Source organism: Durio zibethinus, chromosome 23 (assembly GCF_047325235.1).
Source record: "Durio zibethinus cultivar Kanyao isolate XHJ-2024 chromosome 23, ASM4732523v1, whole genome shotgun sequence".
NCBI classification, from domain to species: domain Eukaryota; kingdom Viridiplantae; phylum Streptophyta; class Magnoliopsida; order Malvales; family Malvaceae; genus Durio; species Durio zibethinus.
The window spans coordinates 8,189,419-8,208,964 of NC_143184.1; the positions used below are offsets into that span (position 1 = coordinate 8,189,419).

General features: G+C 32.6%; 5 protein-coding genes across 18 annotated transcripts; 3 read left to right on the plus strand and 2 right to left on the minus strand.

Annotated features, from left to right (window-relative positions):
• Positions 1-163: 163 nt before the first annotated feature.
• Positions 164-3,555, plus strand: LOC111314500 (indole-3-glycerol phosphate synthase, chloroplastic-like). Of its 2 annotated transcripts, none has more exons than XR_016332806.1 (10): positions 164-407; positions 484-726; positions 812-988; positions 1,656-1,730; positions 1,826-1,870; positions 1,974-2,138; positions 2,434-2,512; positions 2,656-2,778; positions 2,903-2,971; positions 3,304-3,555. XR_016332806.1 is itself a non-coding variant. In XM_089753000.1 (10 exons), exons 1-10 carry the CDS (start codon positions 553-555, stop codon positions 3,385-3,387), a joined length of 951 nt encoding a protein of 316 aa, XP_089609126.1. In that variant the 5' UTR covers positions 484-552; the 3' UTR covers positions 3,388-3,555. The 2 variants fall into 2 exon arrangements, 1 of the variants encoding a protein (XP_089609126.1); XM_089753000.1 differs by lacking the exon at positions 164-407 and having other exon boundaries at positions 2,656-2,666; positions 2,707-2,778.
• A 317-nt stretch (positions 3,556-3,872) lies between these two features.
• LOC111314497 (uncharacterized) lies at positions 3,873-8,170 on the plus strand. 6 transcript variants are annotated; one of them, XR_016332803.1, is made up of 7 exons: positions 3,873-4,387; positions 5,141-5,386; positions 5,478-5,523; positions 5,616-5,901; positions 6,369-6,432; positions 6,605-6,843; positions 8,042-8,170. XR_016332803.1 is itself a non-coding variant. In XM_022915922.2 (6 exons), exons 1-6 carry the CDS (start codon positions 4,013-4,015, stop codon positions 6,776-6,778), a joined length of 1,191 nt encoding a protein of 396 aa, XP_022771657.2. In that variant the 5' UTR covers positions 3,873-4,012; the 3' UTR covers positions 6,779-7,048. The 6 variants fall into 6 exon arrangements, 3 of the variants coding, with proteins under 3 accessions (XP_022771657.2, XP_089609124.1, XP_089609125.1); XR_016332802.1 differs by lacking the exon at positions 8,042-8,170 and adding an exon at positions 7,217-7,467; XR_016332804.1 differs by lacking the exon at positions 8,042-8,170 and adding an exon at positions 7,270-7,467.
• On the plus strand, positions 8,132-9,500 carry LOC111313120 (transmembrane emp24 domain-containing protein p24beta2-like). 4 transcript variants are annotated; one of them, XM_089753004.1, is made up of 4 exons: positions 8,132-8,265; positions 8,429-8,707; positions 8,790-8,897; positions 9,114-9,500. In XM_089753004.1, exons 3-4 carry the CDS (start codon positions 8,807-8,809, stop codon positions 9,332-9,334), a joined length of 312 nt encoding a protein of 103 aa, XP_089609130.1. In that variant the 5' UTR covers positions 8,132-8,265; positions 8,429-8,707; positions 8,790-8,806; the 3' UTR covers positions 9,335-9,500. The 4 variants fall into 4 exon arrangements, with proteins under 4 accessions (XP_089609130.1, XP_089609127.1, XP_089609129.1 ...); XM_089753001.1 differs by having other exon boundaries at positions 8,429-8,897; XM_089753003.1 differs by having other exon boundaries at positions 8,167-8,265; positions 8,513-8,897.
• Positions 9,501-10,110: 610 nt separating this feature from the next.
• Positions 10,111-13,221, minus strand: LOC111314499 (RPM1-interacting protein 4 (RIN4) family protein). The gene is made up of 3 exons (XM_022915923.2): positions 13,022-13,221; positions 11,316-11,489; positions 10,111-10,482 (listed from the first exon to the last, which is right to left on the minus strand). Exons 1-3 carry the CDS (start codon positions 13,025-13,027, stop codon positions 10,441-10,443), a joined length of 222 nt encoding a protein of 73 aa, XP_022771658.1. The 5' UTR covers positions 13,028-13,221; the 3' UTR covers positions 10,111-10,440.
• On the minus strand, positions 11,316-17,642 carry LOC111314501 (acetyl-CoA acetyltransferase 2-like). 5 transcript variants are annotated; one of them, XM_089752995.1, is made up of 13 exons: positions 17,027-17,642; positions 16,522-16,620; positions 16,241-16,413; positions 16,028-16,134; positions 15,811-15,949; positions 15,644-15,721; positions 15,500-15,565; positions 15,258-15,340; positions 14,831-14,930; positions 14,594-14,704; positions 14,468-14,509; positions 14,064-14,259; positions 11,316-11,489 (listed from the first exon to the last, which is right to left on the minus strand). In XM_089752995.1, the coding sequence occupies exons 4-12, from the start codon at positions 16,093-16,095 to the stop codon at positions 14,083-14,085; spliced, it is 864 nt and encodes a 287-aa protein (XP_089609121.1). In that variant the 5' UTR covers positions 16,096-16,134; positions 16,241-16,413; positions 16,522-16,620; positions 17,027-17,642; the 3' UTR covers positions 11,316-11,489; positions 14,064-14,082. The 5 variants fall into 5 exon arrangements, with proteins under 5 accessions (XP_089609121.1, XP_089609120.1, XP_089609122.1 ...); XM_089752994.1 differs by lacking the exons at positions 16,522-16,620; positions 17,027-17,642 and having other exon boundaries at positions 16,028-16,142; XM_089752996.1 differs by lacking the exons at positions 16,241-16,413; positions 16,522-16,620; positions 17,027-17,642 and having other exon boundaries at positions 16,028-16,225.
• Between the last annotated feature and the right edge of the window lie 1,904 nt (positions 17,643-19,546).

Sequence of the window (19,546 nt, forward strand, 5' to 3'; positions counted from 1 at the left end):
TATTATTATATATTCACATCATTCCAATTAATTGAGCAAGGCGTCGGGTTTTCACTCTCTTTGCCTATATAAAAAATTCAAAAATTTCAAAATTAGTAAAAAAAATCCATAAAAAAAAAAATAGAACAAGGAAAAAAATTCCAATTTTCTCACACTACAATCCACCGCACCATATCACCGCCACTTCCCAAGTCCAAAACCTACCGTTTAAAAATACTAGGCCGAAAGGCAAAGCTAAGGCTTTTCCATTTACGAAAATAGAGGGATTGGTTTCTCTGAAAACAACCCCAAGAATTTCCTTTCGATCAATTCCTTCCTTTAATAACTGACCTAATTTCTTCCTCAGACACTCCTTATTGGACCTTCCTCTCCCTCGCTCCAATTTTCCGGCCATTGGAGCCCAGCAGGTTGTCAATAATCATATAAATAACAGATATTAAATTTTATATTTTTAATTGATTTTTTTTTCAAAATTTTGTGTAGTCGGAAACTATATCTCCGAAAAAGGAAGAGAAGGAAGATGCCTTGAAAGTAAAGGAATGGGAAGTTGGAATGTTCCAAAACGAAGTCGCAGCGAGTCAAGGGATTAGAATACGGCGACGGCCACCGACGGGTACGCCGTTGCATAACGTGGGTCCCTTCGAGTTCCGTTTGCAGAGCGAGGGTAACACTTCTCGTAACATTCTTAAAGAAATCATTTGGCACAAAGATATGGAAGTTTCCCAAGTAATTTTACAATTTTAATTTATTTCCTTTTTTCCTTTTTTTTCTTATATGACTATTTGATGATAATGATTTTTTGGTTTTGCAGATGAAGGATAAGAAGCCTTTGGCTGCGTTGAAGAAGGTTATCGAGAATGCGCCCCCGGCTAGAGATTTCGTTGGGGCTCTTAAGGCGGCGCATTCGCGAACTGGATTGCCTGGTTTAATTGCTGAAGTTAAGAAGGCTTCGCCTAGCAGAGGAATTCTCAGAGAGAATTTTTATCCAGTTAAGGATTTTTTTTTCTTTTAGTAAATAAGAATTGAAAAGCAATTATTTTACTCATGATTGAAAGGAAATTATCCTATTATGAGTGTTAAAAAGTTAGCTTCCTTTTTGTTCTATAAACAGTTACGTAGTTAGAACGTTAACATGTATTTATTTAATAATTTATTTATTTATTAATTTTCATAAATATATCCAATAAGACGATATCAATTCTCTAACTGATGAAATTCTCACAAAAAATTTTAATACAAAAAGTCGGACTGGATTTGTCATGAAATTGAGATTCTTCCACAAATAAAGTTATAGGGTTGATAAATGTCCCATTAGGTATCATTATGAAGATCCACAAGCAAGGTAAGAGGATTGCTTAATGCCCCATTACGTATGTTTATGAAAATTAATAAATAAATAAATTATTAAATTAACATGTGTTAACTTTCTACCTCCACCGCCTTTCATAGAATAGTAATTCAAGTAATATATCCTAAAAGATTAAGATTTTCTTCTTAAAATTATGGCAAGGAGGAAAATTTCAAATTTTAGATTATGTTTCTATCCAGGTAAAACCTTCAAGAAAGAGTGAACTAAAAGAACAATGTCTTTTTTATCTATAATTTTTATTTATTTATTACTAAGTAATTTGTCATATAAAAATAACTCACGATAGGTTGAGGTTGCAAAAGCTTATGAGAAGGGTGGAGCCGCTTGTCTCAGTGTTTTGACTGATGAAAAGTATTTTATGGTAAACATGATCGTTTTTACTTTTGTTTTTGAAGATTTTGTGTTCAATTTTTTGGTCTGTATATTAATGCTCTGACTTGCTTTTTATCCTCCCAGGGAAGCTTTGAAAATTTGGAGGCAATAAGAAATGCTGGAGTAAAGGTCAGTTATATAATTCATTTTGTTACTCATCTATAATCTTGATTTTACTCTTGTATATATACATGGTAAATCGGTACAAATCTTGCCTTCATAATGAATGCAGTGCCCTCTACCGTGCAAAGAATTTGTGATAGATGCATGGCAGATCTATTATGTTCAAATCAAAGGAGCAGATGCAATACTTTTAATTGCTGCTGTTTTGCCTGATCTTGACATCAGATACATGATTAAAATCTGCAAGATGCTTGGTTTGGCAGCACTTGTAGAGGCTAGACAGAGCCTTCTTCGTTATTATTATTGTTCCATTACTCTTGAATTGTCGAGGTGTTTTTAGGATCATGAAACTTATTTCACTTGGGAGTAGAATTTCCATGATTATTGAGCATTTTGATGCCATTTTTTTTTTGTTTCAATTGGGAGAGCATATTTGAGTCTTTTATGAGTTATATAATTGAATCCATGGCTTCATAACAATCTTCTATCAATTGGTATTATTAAATTTTCATATGTGGATATTTCTTTCCAATATTCATATGCTTTATTGTTGCTTCCAATTTCTTTAGGTGCATGATGAGAGGGAAATGGATCGTGTTCTTGGTATAGAGGGGATTGAACTTATTGGTATCAATAATCGTAACCTTGGTAAGGTTTTGCATGTTTTTGCAATTGCTAATTGAGTTGCCTCCATGAAATTTCTGATCCTTGTAGGTAACCTTATCTCCACCTTATAGACTGCATTCAATATGTATGAGGCATTAATAATTTCCCCCTTTGCTTGTTTTCAGAAACGTTTGAGGTAGATATCAGTAACACAAAGAAGCTTCTCGAAGGATGAGGTAGATATCAATAGCACAAAGAAGCTTTTTGAAGGAAAGCGTGGCCAAATGATCCATCAGAAATATATAATTGTAAGTGAGCCTTCACGATATTCATTTCTATGTAAGATAAAGTCAGTGTGCATGTCCATGCAACTTATATATATATATCATAATAAATTGTTCAAATACTCTATTGTTAACTTTAACACATCAGGTTTTCGGGGAATCTGGGCTGTTTACTCCAGATGATGTTGCTTATGTGCAAGAAGCTGGTGTTAAAGCAGTAAGTTACACAAGTTCTGAGCATATTGCATTCTTTGTTTGATATTAAAGGCTGTTTTTCTTTCTTGGCGAGTTTTAATACAGCAAGAGAGTAATTTTTTTTTCTGTTGTATGTTATGTTAGATAAGTGTAGAAGTAATTACATATAAGATCCTTTTGGTATGGGGTGGGACTTGGGAGTAATACTGAGTTACTTTTTACAAATAGAAGTATAACCAACCAGGTGAAGACAATATGTCATCCAAAGGAAGTTGAAGAATTGTATCAACGTCTATGAAATGCATCCTCTGTGCATATTGGACACTTATAGAGAGCACTGTTGTTCCATGACAGGTTTTGGTTGGGGAGTCGATAGTGAAGCAAAGCGACGCAGGAAAAGGAATAACTGGACTTTTTGGTAAAGACATTTCTTCCTAAGTAGACTCTGGGGACGGATGCATTCATGCTGGTGTTGTATCATTTACTTTCCGGCATCATTCCCTTATTATTATTATTATGTAAGATATGATTTGGAAACGAGATTTAACATGCACTTTAAGGCATTTACATACTCATCAATGGAAAATTTATAATACATTTTTGTAATTCGATTTTGAATAGAAAAATTATTTGAATCGGAGATACGTACATTTAACAAGCACCCATATGCAGCATATCTGTACTTCAAAATTTAACTATCAAAATTTAAAATGTAATTCTAAGCATATTTACTTTTTATTTTTTTATTTTTTTGTTTTGCTTCCTAAAAATTGAAAGCAAAAGCATTTTTTTTAAATAAATAAATAAAAAAAGAGGGATACCCTTCTATTTTATATAAATTTGAGGAAGATTCTAGAGTCTGAATCAATAAATCTCTTTTACTAAATCGAGGCTGTTTTTCGGTTTTGAGACAGATATTAAAAACTTGGTTTTTTAAGGCTCCAAATCTCAAATAAGAAACCTTTGGAATCCTTTTCCTGCAAGAATTCAAAAACCCAACAAAAGGGGGAGGCCCACGACGACAAAAAGGGAAAGGAAAAACAGAAGCGTTTTCTGTACACCAATGTCGCGTTCCGGCTACGACAACTCTTCGGACGAGGCGGAGAAAGGCTACGACATGGAGTTCCGATCGTACCCAGACGACGCCTGGTATAGTGTTCGAGTGTTGTTAGAGGGAGAGTTTGGTGACAAGCTGAGAGTCAAGTACGACAATTTCCCCGACGACCACGACAACGTTTTCCTCGCCGAAAGCTTCAAGTCCGAGGACGAGCTTTACGACTTCATAGGAAGGTTTCGTAAGGTCTCGGACCAGCTCCAGGATGCGGAATGCCACAAGGTCGTCAAAGGCATGCGCGTTTGTGCTTCCGATTCTTTCGGCAACGACGAAACTCTCTTTTACGACGGCATTGTCGATGATGTCCGTACACCTCATTTGCCCGTACAACTCATTGCTTAGACCTTTTCAAACTTCTCATGCGTTTATTGATATGGGTTTTCATTTTTTTTTTTTTTTTGTTTTTATTCTTATAAAAAATTCTGCTACATTGTTATTATTATCTTGTATTTTGTTCTTAGATTTGATGGGAAATAAAGGTAACTAAGATAGTTAGAGTTTATTTAATTTTCATTATTAACAGGTAAAACCGTAAAAACTATTATGTAACACATTTTAGTTGTTCTAAGTTGTGATTTGAAATAAAGATCTTGCATGGTTGCATTTTTGCCTCTGATATTACTTCATTGTGATGAAACTATTAAAAGGCTTCATTTTTTTTTTTTGGTTTTTTTTTTTTTTTTACTTATTTATTTGCTTTTTACTCCTATAAAGTAGGAAATTTAGTTATTTAATATTAAAAGAGTAAAATCATTCATTTTTCTGTTGATAAAGGTTAAATTTGTTATTGTTTATTCTTGGAAATGTTGTTGCTTTTTTATTGGCATTTAGCAGAAATTAGTTAAAAGAGTAAAATTTAGTTATTCAATGTTAAAAGAGTAAAATCATTCATTTTACTGTTGAAAGAGGTTAAATTTGTTATTGTTTATTCTTGGAAATCTTGTTGCTTTTGTTTTGGCATTTGGCAGACTCCCTTCTCGATGCATTGAAGAGTAGGTTCATGCTCATATACTTTATTATGTATAAAGATCTATGCTGAGTGCTTATTTTTATTGAGAAAGTGGGCTATATTTTCAGGTGCTGCATAAGAAGCATTCTATTGTAAATGGACAAGAAGAGTGTGAGTGCCCCTTCCTACTCTTTTGGCTACATGGTCCTAATGTTGGGAATGTAACAAACAAGGGGGTTGCAAATATATGCCTTCTCCAGGATTCAAAGTTACAACCAATACTTGCATCTTTCATGGAGATAGCATTGCAGAAAATAGAGAAAGCCTCACATAAATCTGTTTCTGGCACTAGTTTTACTGGGGGATTGAGACAGGTAACTTCTTTTGTTTGTGATCTTTTAGAGTTTCTTTTATCTAAGCCTATTGCAGTAGGAGATAACTGCTGCTGTGTCTGCCTTTTTGTAGGGAAAGTGTGCTTGGCAGTCTATAAGTAAACTGTGGCCATCTGAAGGTTTGTCCTTATTTTATATTGCAACAAATATTCAATTTAAATCAATAAATATTCTTTGTTGTAATTGCGGGTTTTGCTTGCGACTGTTATAGGAGGGACAGAAGTTCATTGTGAAAATAGACAGGATACTGATGTAGGAGGGGATAAAAACTTTTACATAATATTAGTTCAGAATCTTGAAAAGGAATTGTCCTCAGCAGCAGTTTCTGAGTTCATCCATAAACAAACTTCCATTGCAGTGCAAGTATATATTTTCCCAAGTTTACCATGGGAGCCATACACCAATGGTGTCATTATGTTGGATTGCAAAAAAGATCTCGAACAGTTGTTTGGTTTTTTGCATAATCCTAATCATTTGATTGTATCCTTGAATGGGAGGTAAGTGATAACATATGTATGGTTGTGTTGCCTTTGTAGCATTATGACTTTATACTAGACAGAAATATAGTTTCATTAACCAGTGATTCTATCATCTTGTTTGTGCTATTATTAAACTCATCAACATTTTCTTGTTGGTTATTGGCACATTTATTGAGCTTGCACTTTCATTTTCTCTTTTCTAATTTTCCTAAATTGGATTTGCATAATCCATTCTGATGGTAATTAGCTTATTGACTTTTTTTTTTCTTTTTTTTCATTCTCTGGCTACCTTTTTTCCAAGTTTGTCTTCTTCGGAAATAATTTTACTCAAGTTGGTTTTTTGTCAAGATCTCTTTTTAGTTGCATGCCTTGGGAAGTGATACAATAATGTCAATTTAGCTTTACATTAAGCCAAACTCTGTTTCAGTTTTTCTGAATTGTTATACTTTAGATTTTTCTCAGATCATCCCTTCATATCACTGCAGGCCATGGGTAGCGACTGAAAAAATGTCAATGAATGATCATTGGACCTCAATGCTTGAATCTCCTGTAAGTCCTATACATGTGTATTAATTCTATTTTTATCAGAATGAAAGGTTCAAAGACAGTCATGCATGCCCCATAAAACTGGAATCTTACTAGCATTTAAACCTCAATGCCTTTCAAACTATCCAGTTTCAAACGTACGAATATTTGATTCAAGCATATTTACATTTTACAGAACAAATTACTCAACAGAAGAGGTGGTGGATTTAGCAATGAATTGAAGGTTGTTTGTTCTGGGACTGAGGAATACAAGAAAGCCAAGGAGCTAAGGGATTTATTTTTGCAGTTTATTGATCATGTAAAGGGGCTTTACATGAAGCTACGCATGGAAGAGAGAAGTATCTCATAGCCTTGTCTAGCAGTCAACTACTGCAGCCTTAAGATACTGTGCATATTGAGTATCTCCGCATGAAGGTCATTAACTCTGTCATACAATGTTCATATGTTGTATAGGAAAGAAGAAAACATAGTCAATTAGCACTAAATGTGACTGAACAAAGAAAATATTGGTTTTATAGCCATCCTTGGGTCATTCAAGTTGTGCGGCTGACTACACTTAAACCGATTTCATTTGGAAAGCTGAAACCTATGAATTTAATGGCAGTTGCTTTTGTAGCTATTCTGTCTAGTTTTAAAGTTGGGCATCGGTCATCATACAAAAGTTTTCTTTGGGCAATTTCACAAAGAACAGTTGAGTCTCTTCTAAGCAGGATGGATTACTTTGCTCTTTTTCTTTATCTTTTCATGTCCCTGTTTTTGTTCCTTTCTCACTTGGCAAATTCATTAGGTACAATCACAACACCACTGAAATTTTGTTATGATCAAACCCAATTCCTGCAGTTGACACTCAAGCACAACGCTTTCAGATCATGAGCCAGGGTGGTTCAAACTTATTTACTAGCTAATTTGAATTTAATCATCTTGTATATATGTTAAATTTATTTAAGCTTTAAACTCGATATATAAGTTTTAATTTATTTGATTCATGTAATCAGGAGATATTCAATAAATTTAAAGTTTAAATTTTAATATTTATAATTTTTTTTTCTACCACAAGCTATTACATCGTGTAGTATCTTAGCTTTATTTATTGTTTTCTCATCTAGCCTTTAATTTGAGATAGTAAATCAGTAATTTTCATGGTATCGGTGGACAATAGCAAAATTTCGGTTTCCTTCAATGGATATTTCGATTCTTTTGAAATGATGCAATTAAAAGATCAATAAATTTGAATAATTAAGTTTTATAAAAATGGAAAAAGCCTCAACCAATGAGAAGTGACACGATATCCCCGGACAGACTTTTTTATTTTCCTCCAAAACACCCTTTTTAACGTTGGTGAGAGTTGATCTCTTCTGTTCTGTTCTTCCAATTTCTAAAACAGCAACAAAAATAAATAAATAAATAATAAAAATAAAACTAAACAGAACTCTTCGATTTAATTACATTTATTTTTGTTCAAATTTGTTAAAACTATATCACATTTTTAACAGAAAAGAACTCCTATGTATAATTCATTTTATTAAAATTTTCTTACTCTTATGGTTTGATCTTGTTTGTTATAAAGAACCTGCATGGATCTAAACCGTGGGTTCTTTTTTTTATTTCTTAGAGATGGGGGAAAACGGGTGGAAGAGAAGCGTTGTGATTGCATGCATAGCAATGTGTTTGTTTCTATGGAGTTTAAAAGAAGCAGAAGGCATGAGATTCGTGATTGACAGAGAAGAATGCTTATCTCATGACGTCAAGTTCGAAGGGGACACTGTTCATGTCTCTTTCGTCGTCATTAAGGCTGATTCTCCTTGGCATTTTAGGGACGAAGGCGTCGATCTTGTGGTAACGTTTCTTTTTTTTACTTTTTGCCTTGTCAAATTGTGAGCTTTTATCAGTTTTGAAACTATGGGATTTGACATTTGTTTTATCAGATAGATTGGTTTTAGTGTCTGTTGTTCAATGTTCATTGTGTTGAAATATCAAATGAAAGTGCAACTATCTGTAGGAAGTTAAAAATAGACAATGTTATCAGAATAAGGGACCTTCTTCCAGCGATCAGATTAAGTACTAATTTGTCAACTATGTTGAGAGTGTCGGATTAAGGGACCTTTCGGAGATCAGATTCATGATTTCCGTGACAAGATAAGTGAAAAATACGAGTTTGTTGTCCACAAGAAAGGGATTTACCATTTCTGCTTCTACAACAAATCCCCTTATCATGAAACCCTTGACTTTGATATACAAGTTGGGCATTTTGCATACAACAATCAGCATGCAAAAGATGGTGAGTTAAATGTTCCGTTGCTTCCCTTTGTTCCCTTTTAAAAGGGGAAATATGATTACTTCCTTTCCAATGATGTATGCAGAGCATTTTGGTCCCTTGATGGAGCAGGTATCAAATTTGGAGGAAGCGCTTTACAACATCCAATTCGAACAGCATTGGATAGAGGCTCAGACTGATCGACAGGCAACAGGTAGCTTTGAAGAACTTATTTTTCTCTCTGTTTCAAATTTTTTTGTACTTCTTGCACCAGTGAAGAACTTGGACCTCTTTTCCATGGCCATTATTTTTGCTTTTCTTTTCCTTTCTTTTTTTTTCTTTTAAATGGCCATACATTTAGTTGTTTTATCTTGTCCCAAGTAAGAAACCATGCAAAACTTATTCAACTTTTGGTATAATTTGCTTCCAGTGACTGATAGCATGGGCCGACGAGCAATTCACGAGGCAATGTTTGAATCAGCAGCACTTATTGAGGCTAGCAGCCTTCAGGTTTACCTTTTGAAACGCTTATTCGAACGGAAACTTTGGAACATCCAGAGTTTAAACTGTTTAGACCTAATAGCTCCCATGTGGTGTTTGTTGATTTTGGAACACAAAGCTCCAAGTTTATCGCATCTGTGGTTTAACTAGCAGTTGTTTTGTACCTAACTTTACTGCGACTATGATGTTGTGTAGAAATGGTTTACAGAGAGTAATTCAAGGATCTGGCATTAGAGGCAAAAGTTGTTCCTGAATGATAAACTATTGTATTCATTCTTTGTGTAAACATCAATAATTCAGTATTGATTTTTCAGCATAGTTATGCTCATTCGTTCCATTAATTTGTTCATTATCTTTCCTTTACAAATGTAAAATCCACAGCGGCTTTATCTGCTAAATGGAATCTAGGAATGCTGCACGAATGCGTTGCCAAGGCCTTCTCTAACACACTTATTTCACAACTGCAGCAGAGAGAATCAATAATATAATGAATGTGTTAAACCCGACATAAATAATATATTGAAAGTACGGGAAGATAATTTTCCTGAATTCATTAATTAAACCCAACATAAATAAATCTGTTTAAATCGGCTCCAAAAAGAATGTATTGTATAAAACCCAAAGGCCCCTTATCACTAAATGGAAAAATGAACACTCACGGTTGTCATGAGATTCACAGTGTTTTGAATATGTTAATGCACGATCTTATTAGCATCTGTCTGAGAAGCTTGAAGTCTAGCTTATGCTTGAAATTTGCAGTAGAATGAATTGCATCAGAATAGTTTGTATGCCAGTTTAGCAACTTTTGCAACAAGTATTGGGAGAGGTGGAATAAAATCTTTAACTGGTCTTACGAGCTAAGATCGGAACTGACTGAAGATACGAGTGAGCTTCATTTCGTATACATTATTATACATATGAAGGTATACACAAGAAAATCACATTAACTTAAAAGCAATACAGAATACAAATGTCATACACAAACAATAGTGTCAACCCATAACATATTTGAATAAAGGAAGGGGAGCAAAAAATGCAGTAACAACCCACGAGTGAACATAAACATAAAACTAACATTGTTCTCTCATCCCAAGCCCAGATCATCACCGAAGCTCAAACTAGCAAACAAACAGATTCCAGCACGACCTATCATAGCTTCTGACACAGCTCCAGTCATCTGGATCATTCGTAAGGGCTCGGTTTAGATAACTAATGCTTTCTTTTGGAAGCTCTTAAATACTGTAAGAGCCAACTCTTTACTCTGCATCAGCAGCTTTTATACAGCAAAACCATTTTTTCTGCTCCATTTCAGACCATCAAAAAATAAAAATCAATATTTTGAATCCCAAAATATCGTGAAACAATAGCAGCCCCACTGAAAGAGATAAAATTCAAACCCTTGCTCAAGGGGTTCCAGGAATTGAGAACAATAAGTTGCCAAAACAATACATTATTGGAGTAACAAGCTAGATACTTCTAATCAGCCTCAAAGAAATGATCAAAGAACAATCAAAGTATGTTAGCCTTCAAGGTGCTAACTTTCTTTTCTTTTCACTAAATGAAAACATACATGAAAAAAGGACGGACTGTCACATGATGGCATTTGTCCGAATCAGGAAATGACATCAATGGAGCAAAAGTCAACTATAGATGGCCATACAAAACAAATGAATGCACCATTAAAGGAGATGTTTGCTTTCCATCCTTCTATTTCCATTTCTTTTACAATGTTTGACATATACCAAAACTGACAAGGACAAGTAAGCAGATCCAAGTTATAAGAGCAGCTAATCTATGCAAAGTGCTAGATGATAGAACCATTACTAATCCACTCCTAGTAGGACCCTTGTCTGTTTGATAAATGGGAAAAGGAAGTGTCTAATGGGGACATGTTCATGGTACTAAAAAAAAATAAAACTTAAAAAAAATCCCCTTTTTGTTTTGAATGACTAAAAAAGAATTTCTATGTATTGCCAAATAACAAACATAAAAAGGTTAGAATAAAAAAAAATCAAAACAATAAATTTAATTGTGTTTTAGGGGTGAACAAAGTGCTCAAAGCCAAAAAAAAAATAGAGGAATTTCCATATGAATGGAATAAAAATAAGGCATAAGCAGGATTACTACTTACAGATTGGGGCTTTTCAAGAACAGCCCCTTGCTGTTCATTTTTCCCTGGCGACTCAACCTTGCCACCTGTCTTTTTCTCATTTCTAGCTTTGTTGAAGATAACAGTAAATCCCTCAGCTGATGAAGGGTCATTGACATCCCATTCACCAAACTTTGGCAATGGTCGACCCTTATCCTGTATGCCATAACAGCTCAGTTAAGGGATCCATCATCTCAAAGAAATTTGTCACAAATTGATGCATTCATGAAAATGATTCAACCATCTTAAATGCTAGAACCCCAGATCATGATGTTTGTCCATTCAGGAAAGGAATATGATAAAATAGGCTGGTTCATGAAGATGAACTTGACATGTAACAAAATAGACATAAAATTTCAAATAACTATTGCAAGCAATGAACATACCACTTATTCCTATAATCAAAACCGCATTGTAGAAATGAATCCCGGATAAACAGACATAATATCCTTTATCCAATATAGTTTAATATTTTTCAACAACAGTTATTATCTATTATTTTATCCCCGCATATAACTATTCTTTATAGTCCTAATACAGGCATACAGAGTGAAAAACAGAACATCCTTAAATTTACACTTTTAAATAAACATATCAAAGTCCCTACTGATGTCTGTAAGAGGACATTGGGTGGTTAGAGCTTAAGACTCCAACTGAGAGGTCCCAGATTTGAATCCCGAAAATAAGGGGATCTGACAAATGGGGTTGAATAGAGCTACTCTCTGTTATGTTCCAAAACTCAATGAGTCTATATATGCAACATAAATAAATAAAATCAAAGCCCTCACTGACTACCATTTCAGGTTTGCCCTTAGCTAAACCTCCAACATTATTAGGATTTTTAGGAAATACCTAGACAAATGAAAAGGAAAAATGATGACAACAAACCAATAAGCATAACTTTCATATCTAAATGCAATAATTTGTCAATAACGTAAGGAATAATAATAAATTTACCCAAGTCTGAATAATCATTGCTTAATAAAAAAAAAAGTTACTAAATCTGAAAAAGACATTGTAATTAACAATATTTAGACAGACAACAATCTGCCATACCAAAAAACCATAAAGGCACTAGCACCACACCCATTCCATGAATTTCGATTCTTATAAAATTGTATTTGCACATTGCAACAAGTTGCATCCTTTTGTTTAGGTGAAACTAGATAGCATAATCTAAATTACGCGCAATGAGTGAAACCAAATTTGTTGCAGATTGGCGAAAAAGATCAAACAAGAAAATTTGATAACATGATCTATGAAATACCACTGAATGTCTGCGATTTGAGAATTCGAAAACGAATTCGTATTTATAAATTAAAAAAAAAATTATAGATAAATTTGAAGCGAAATCCGTAAAATTAACAGCTGAGAAAGGAAATAATAATCTTTATTTAATATTATCGAAATAAAAAATCAAATTCACAGGTATATCTCAAAAAGGGAAATAAAACAGAGAATTTAATTAAGGAAAACAAAGAATATAACAAGAAGGCTGACGAATTCATTTAAAAAATGAATAAATAATCGGAAAATATTAATTACAAGAAGCAGAATCCAAGAGAAGACATAGAAAAGAAAAAAAAAACGAAAGATTAATCAAAACCTTAAGTGAAACGTAAAAAAATTTTAAAAAAAATGATATAAAAAATGGAATATTAAAGGGAAAAAGGAAAGAGGAAAGTTACCGCCATGATTTTGTTAGGGGACAGATTGGAATGCAGAGAGTCGCTCTAGTATTTTTGCCTTCTCCTCTGCTCTCCGCTTTGTTTTGTTTGATAATTTTGATTGTTTTTGGATTTCGGACAAAGGAGAGAGAAGGAAGGTGGAGCAAATGGAACGGAAAGAGAGATATGAATAGGGACTGGGATCGGTGGGGACCCACAACTCTTTTGGGCGTTCGTGTTTTATTAACTTCAAATAGTATTTAATTACTATTTTGGCTGGCAGCTACGCAATTGCAGGCACGCCCACCAATTAGATTAGATAAGATAGGGTTATTCCTTTTTTTTTTTTTCTAAAAAATCATTTGTACAATAGACAGTATAATTTTAAATACAACACTTTAATGTGATATAAAAATATGAAAATAAATATTATTGAAAATTTATATAAATTTAATAAAATAAAAAAATATTTTATATTGAACGTATTCATTTACATAATATATATCATAAAATAAAATAAGAATACATGAATCATATATTTACCATACTAAGATCTTAATAAAATAAAATTCGGATACGCGAATTTTACAACTGCTGTATTGAGATCTTATGCATGGCATTCATCAATGCCTCAAATAATCTTCGAAAAAAGTATGACAAGATTCCCAAGTATTAGGGCCAGGTACACTCTAATTCATAATCATTTGTTGTTTTCGTTTCATGCACTTTGTCTTTCTTATTAACAATTTCTGACATGATGAGAGTCACCTTTCAGCCTTGTTTTGTTGTCTGCAGATACTTGATGCTGGTTTTGATGAGGTCGTTGCAGTGTAGAGGATCATAATAATATTATTGACAGCTTGTTTATTGAGTTCTTATTATTGTTGATATTAGTATATTTTAAATTCATTACATTTATTTATTTAATAAGATAAAATTGAATCCTTAGTGATATACATTACATCCCACAATGTCAATTAAGAGCGTCTAATCCAATAATAATGTTGCATTGTTACTGCTTTAAATGGAAAATCAATAAAAGTTTGATATGTATGAGACTTACCAAACATTAAAAAAAATGCTTACAGAAGCTCTACAACAAGTGCAGATGCACCTCCACCTCCATTGCAAACACCACCTACTCCGTATTTCCCATTTCTCTGCTTCAATACCCCCAAAAGTGTGACCAAGATACGGGCTCCACTGCAACCCAAAGGATGTCCCAACGATAGGGCTCCACCATTCACATTCACCTTCTCCTGTAACCATTTAAGGAGGAAGAGATTAACAAGAATGAAATAGGTAATATTCTTGCTGACAAAGCCTGACTGGGGAAAGGGAAAAAGAGAACTACTTCACAATATGACATACTTATGTAACTCCCTTGTAGCAGTTCATCCTATCAATTCACATGTTTAAAACTTGAAATGCAAAAGCAGATGCTTTTGAAAGAGAAAGAGAACTCACTGGATTAAGCTCCAGCAGTTTCTGGTTTGCAAGAGCCACAACCTGCAGAGAATGGTGCATTATTTCAAAACTGCCGACTTCATCAATAAGAAAATAATACATTTAGAAAAAGGAACGGAATCTAACAGCAAATGCTTCATTGATTTCATAGTAATCAATTTGAGAAGCATCCAAGCCAGCATTGGAGATGGCTTTTGGTATTGCAAGGGCTGGAGCTGTTGTGAAAAACTCTGGTGCCTAGAATCATTCTCGCATAAGTATCAAGTTGTATGACAATTAATGTCAAAAGTAAAGTTTGAGGTTTCTGATTTGGAAGTTTCTCTAACACATTTCATCATATTTAAACATAGTTGCGCAAAGTACCTGAGCAGCATCTGCATATCCTGTAATCTTTGCAATCACCTGCAGTCCTAGCTTAAGTGCCTGTTCTCCACTCACTAGGACTAAAGCTGCAGCACCATCACTGTCAATAAGACCAACTTCACTTTAATTACAAACTCCAGATCATGTCCTTAAAAGACTTATGAGGTCAAATTGAAATCATTCCTTAATTTTAAACCCATGACCAAACAGGCAACTGCATGATTGCACAACACTCAATAAGAGGCCTATAGAAAAACATTTGTCAAAGTGGAATATAAGTTATAGATATAGGACAACCAAATTGGTTTACTGAAGAAACCAGTCAAAAGGTGAGCCTTTTACTTAAGCATTCCAATTTGGTAATGGTTTAACATAAACGAAATTCTGGCCTATGTATATAAGTGAATAAAGATGTTAAGTAATTGACCTTTTGCTGGAGGCGTTGCCGGCAGTAACACTGCCATTCTCCTTGAAACTTGGTCGTAGCTTCCTCAATTTTGCAGCATCAAACTAAAAAGAAAGCAATATTTAAAATGCCCATTACTAGCAGATCTAATATCAATGATTCTATGTGATTTATTTAGGCAATTTATGAGATGAAAAGAAAGAAGAAAAGAACAAGAAGCAGTGAAATGTGAAAAATGGCATACAGTTCTAAAGTATGTTTACCTTTCCTAAACCTTCATCCTTGTCAACTATGGTGGATGGCTTTCCTCTCCCCACAGAAACTTCAACCTGCACAGTACCAATTTAGTTTTATATAGAAGTATATACATAACAATGCAGAAACTTAATATGAAGAACATGTCTAACCGGAATAATTTCCCATGCAAAGGCTCCACCCTGTTGGGCAGCAATACCACGCTCAAAGCTCTGAATAGAAAAATTATCCTGCAGAAATCGTGAAGATATTAAGTACAAATTCCTAGCCAGGCAAGAAATTTTGTTTCGGCAAGTGACCCTTGTAGAGAACACCGTACCTGGTCCTCCCTTGTAATAAGATGTTTCTCAGCACATAATTCAGCACAGCTGCCCATTCCACAATCATTATAAACATCCCATAGTCCATCTTTCATCATTCCATCGACAAGAGTATCATGCCCAAGCCGAGATCCTTTCCTGCATGCTAATATTGAATCAGAAATCACAACTTGAATACAACAACAAGGGAACCGTGAATGAGAGAAAGGTATTAACCTTTGCTTCTGCCAAATATTTAGGTGCATTAGACATGCTCTCCATGCCACCAGCCACAACAACATCATTGATGCCCAACTGAATGCTCTGTGCTGCAAGCATTGTTGCTGCAATACTCCCAACCAAAAAGAAGAGAAAAGAAAAGAAAATTCATTTAAAAAATCTCCTTTTAAGGTTTTTAAAACAATAACTTCTAAATTATAAAGTTCACACCTTTCATCCCAGATGCACAAACTTTGTTCACAGTGTTACAGATAACTGAGTTAGGAATTCCTGCACCTAATGCAGCCTGTCTAGCTGGAGCCTGCCCCAGATTTGACTGACTACATTTCCAAAGAAAACTTCTTGCACAAGTGATGGATCAACATTTACCCTCTTAAGAGCCGCTGCAAGTTGATTTATATATAGAAATTAAGAAAATTGGAAGAGCATCCTAAGAGTATAGAAATGAGCCCAATTATCAGACAGGTCAACCAAGGTTTTTACAATCAAACCTTCTATAGCTATTGATCCAAGCTTGGTGGCAGATAAAGATGACAGGGAGCCAAGGAATCCACCCATTGGAGTACGTGCAACACCAACAACACAAACATCTGTGCAAAATATACAACAATGATTGAACAAACCATCAGCAGCCCAAATTTGAAGTTTTAGTTATCTTAAGGGAAATGAAAAAACCAATCTATTGTCCTCAAATAATCTCTATAGTTTTATATGCTAAAGCGTTTATGGTAAAGGATTATTATCTGTGCAAGTTGACAAAAAAGCTGATTTATGCACTTGGCACACATCTCTCTACCTATAAATAAAGAAATCATTATTCAATTACTACTATAACATAGTTAGTTAAGTTGATAATTGATATATATAAAGTGTATAAATCTGCTTGTGGAGTTTTTAAACTCAACCTCCAATATATAAAGTAATAATCCAAAGGTAAGAGTTATCAACTATGCAAAACTTTCTAGATCATGCATCAAAACATAGAGAATTTAACACCTCTAGGCTTTATTGAATCCGAAGCTGTTGCAGCTAGTGGAGCCATAGGTGAATCTAAAATGGATCTGCAGCAAGTACAAATTAGTATAAGCTATTGCTTAACAGAAACATAATACTAGCAATTATAGTTAAAGGGATAGTCATAATCCTTGTGAATCAAACCACAAACTTTATGTGGGGCATCATTAGAGAAAATTTTGCTCTTTTCTTCTTATCAAACTTCACGGCAAAAGCATGAAGTAACTTTGCATTAAAATGAAAGAAAAAAAAAACCTTTGTCACTTTCTTTCTAGCAACCCAAAAAGTTGATCTAAAAGAACTTGTTTTCGCTTCTTAGATACGTTCAATTTAAAAAAAAAACAAAAGGCGAAAATTCCACTGTACTACTTGACTGGATAAACTTGAAAACACGAGAAAATTTTTTTAAAAAAAGTATAAACAAGAAAATCGCAAGATAGAAACAGATCTGATTTGAGCAAGAAATTCGATTAAAGATTGAAAAGATCAAAGTTCCCGAGTAAGAAAAAAAAAAGCAGAATCAAAGGAATAAAACGTTTTGCGTGGAGCAAGAAAATGCGCCGGAAAAACGGGGAAGAATGTGCGGGAAATCGTGTTTTAAATAGAGAAAAAAAAAACACACACACACACACACACACACACAAAAGAAGTGTAACCGAAAATTATTAGGAGAAAATAGAAAATTGGAAAAATACCTGTGGGGACTTTCGTTAGAAGATGATGCAGAAAAACGAGAGAGTAATATCCTTGAAGTTAACGTATTTATAGAAGGGAGAAGCACGACCCGAGCACGTGCCTCACGAAAGAATGTTCATTTACGAATCAACCTAATACAAACTATTTATTGACAATTGTGTCCATTATCCTTTCAAGTTATTACTTTACCAACTTGCATCAGCTATGCACGGATTATTTTTATTTTATTTAAATTTGAATAAAAATAAAAATAAAAATAATTAAATTATTTATATATTTAAAATATATATAACATATAAGTAATATAATTAAAATATTAAATCCTAATAAAAATAAAGTTTTTTATTTTAAATTCTATTGAACGCTATAAAGAATTTTTTGTTCTATAATTGTAGAGTTCTTATAAGATTTATATATTTTTTTTCAAAAATCTTGATAAAATCTTTTAAGGTTCTAAATTTTTTTAAACTAAGATATAAATGAACTTAAAATTAATACTACTAATGATATTATCTTTGAATTATTTTTTTCAATTTTATTTTTTTATGAAAAATAATCTTATGATTTGAAATTATGTTACATGTTTCACAACGAGAATATGAGTTGAGAAATTATTTACTATTTGAATGTATAATTGGCATATAAGTTTTTGTTTAAGGTATATAACTTTATCATATCAATTAATCAGAGCATCATTTTTATTTTATACGAATGGAGAATATTGAATAAATAATTAGTTAAAATATAAAATATATTACCTAATTGAGTGAAAAATACACAAAAAAATAAAAGATCTGCAAATAATACCAATAAAAATATAAAAATATATGTTTTTGTAGTTTTTTTTTAAATATTATAGTTAATTTGAAAAAAAAAAAATCTTACATGATGAAGCGAATAGTATGTTTAGTGAAATAATACCTCTTACTCGAGGAAATAAATGGTATGTTTAGCGAAATAATACTTATCATAAGAAAAAACATGTTAGTTCCTATAACAAGAATAGACTAATAAAAAGAGAGACTAAATTAATAGTAGAGAAAATTTGTTTAGCTCAATGAGATATTAGGAAAACTATATAACTAAGAATTACCAATAATAAGGACTTTTTTGAAGTTGTTGTGATATTTATATATATATATATTTCATATTTGTTTTTGTGAAATATAATTTAAAAATCGAAGATAATATAATAATTATTTATAAAATATATTAAAGATGTTAAATAATAAATTTAAAAGTTATGATAAATTTAAATACTCATATTAATTACAGATAAATTAGAAAAGATAAGTAATTACTTTAAAATTAATTTTAAATTGAGATGATATTATGTACTAAGAGAAACTTGATGTACAGGAAAAAATTTTATGAAGTTGTTTTAGTATTTATATATATATTTTTTATATTTCCTTTGTGAAATATATTTAAACATTGAAGATAATGTAAAGATTATTTATAAAAAATATTAAAGCTATTAAATAATATTTTTAAAAGTTGTGATAAATTTAAATACTCATGTTAATTATAGATAAATTAAAAAAAATAAATTACTTTAAAACTGATTATAAATTAAGACGAGGTAATGTATAGGAGAAACTTTCCTGAAGTTGTTATAGTGTTTATATTTTTTTCATTTTTTTGGGTGAAATATATTTAAAAGCTGAAAATAATACAAGATTTATTTATAAAAAATATTAAAGATATTAAATAATATTTTTAAAAGTTGTAATAAATGTAAATACTCATGTTAACATTAAATAAATTAGAAAAGATAAATAACTTTAAAACTGATTTTAAATTGAG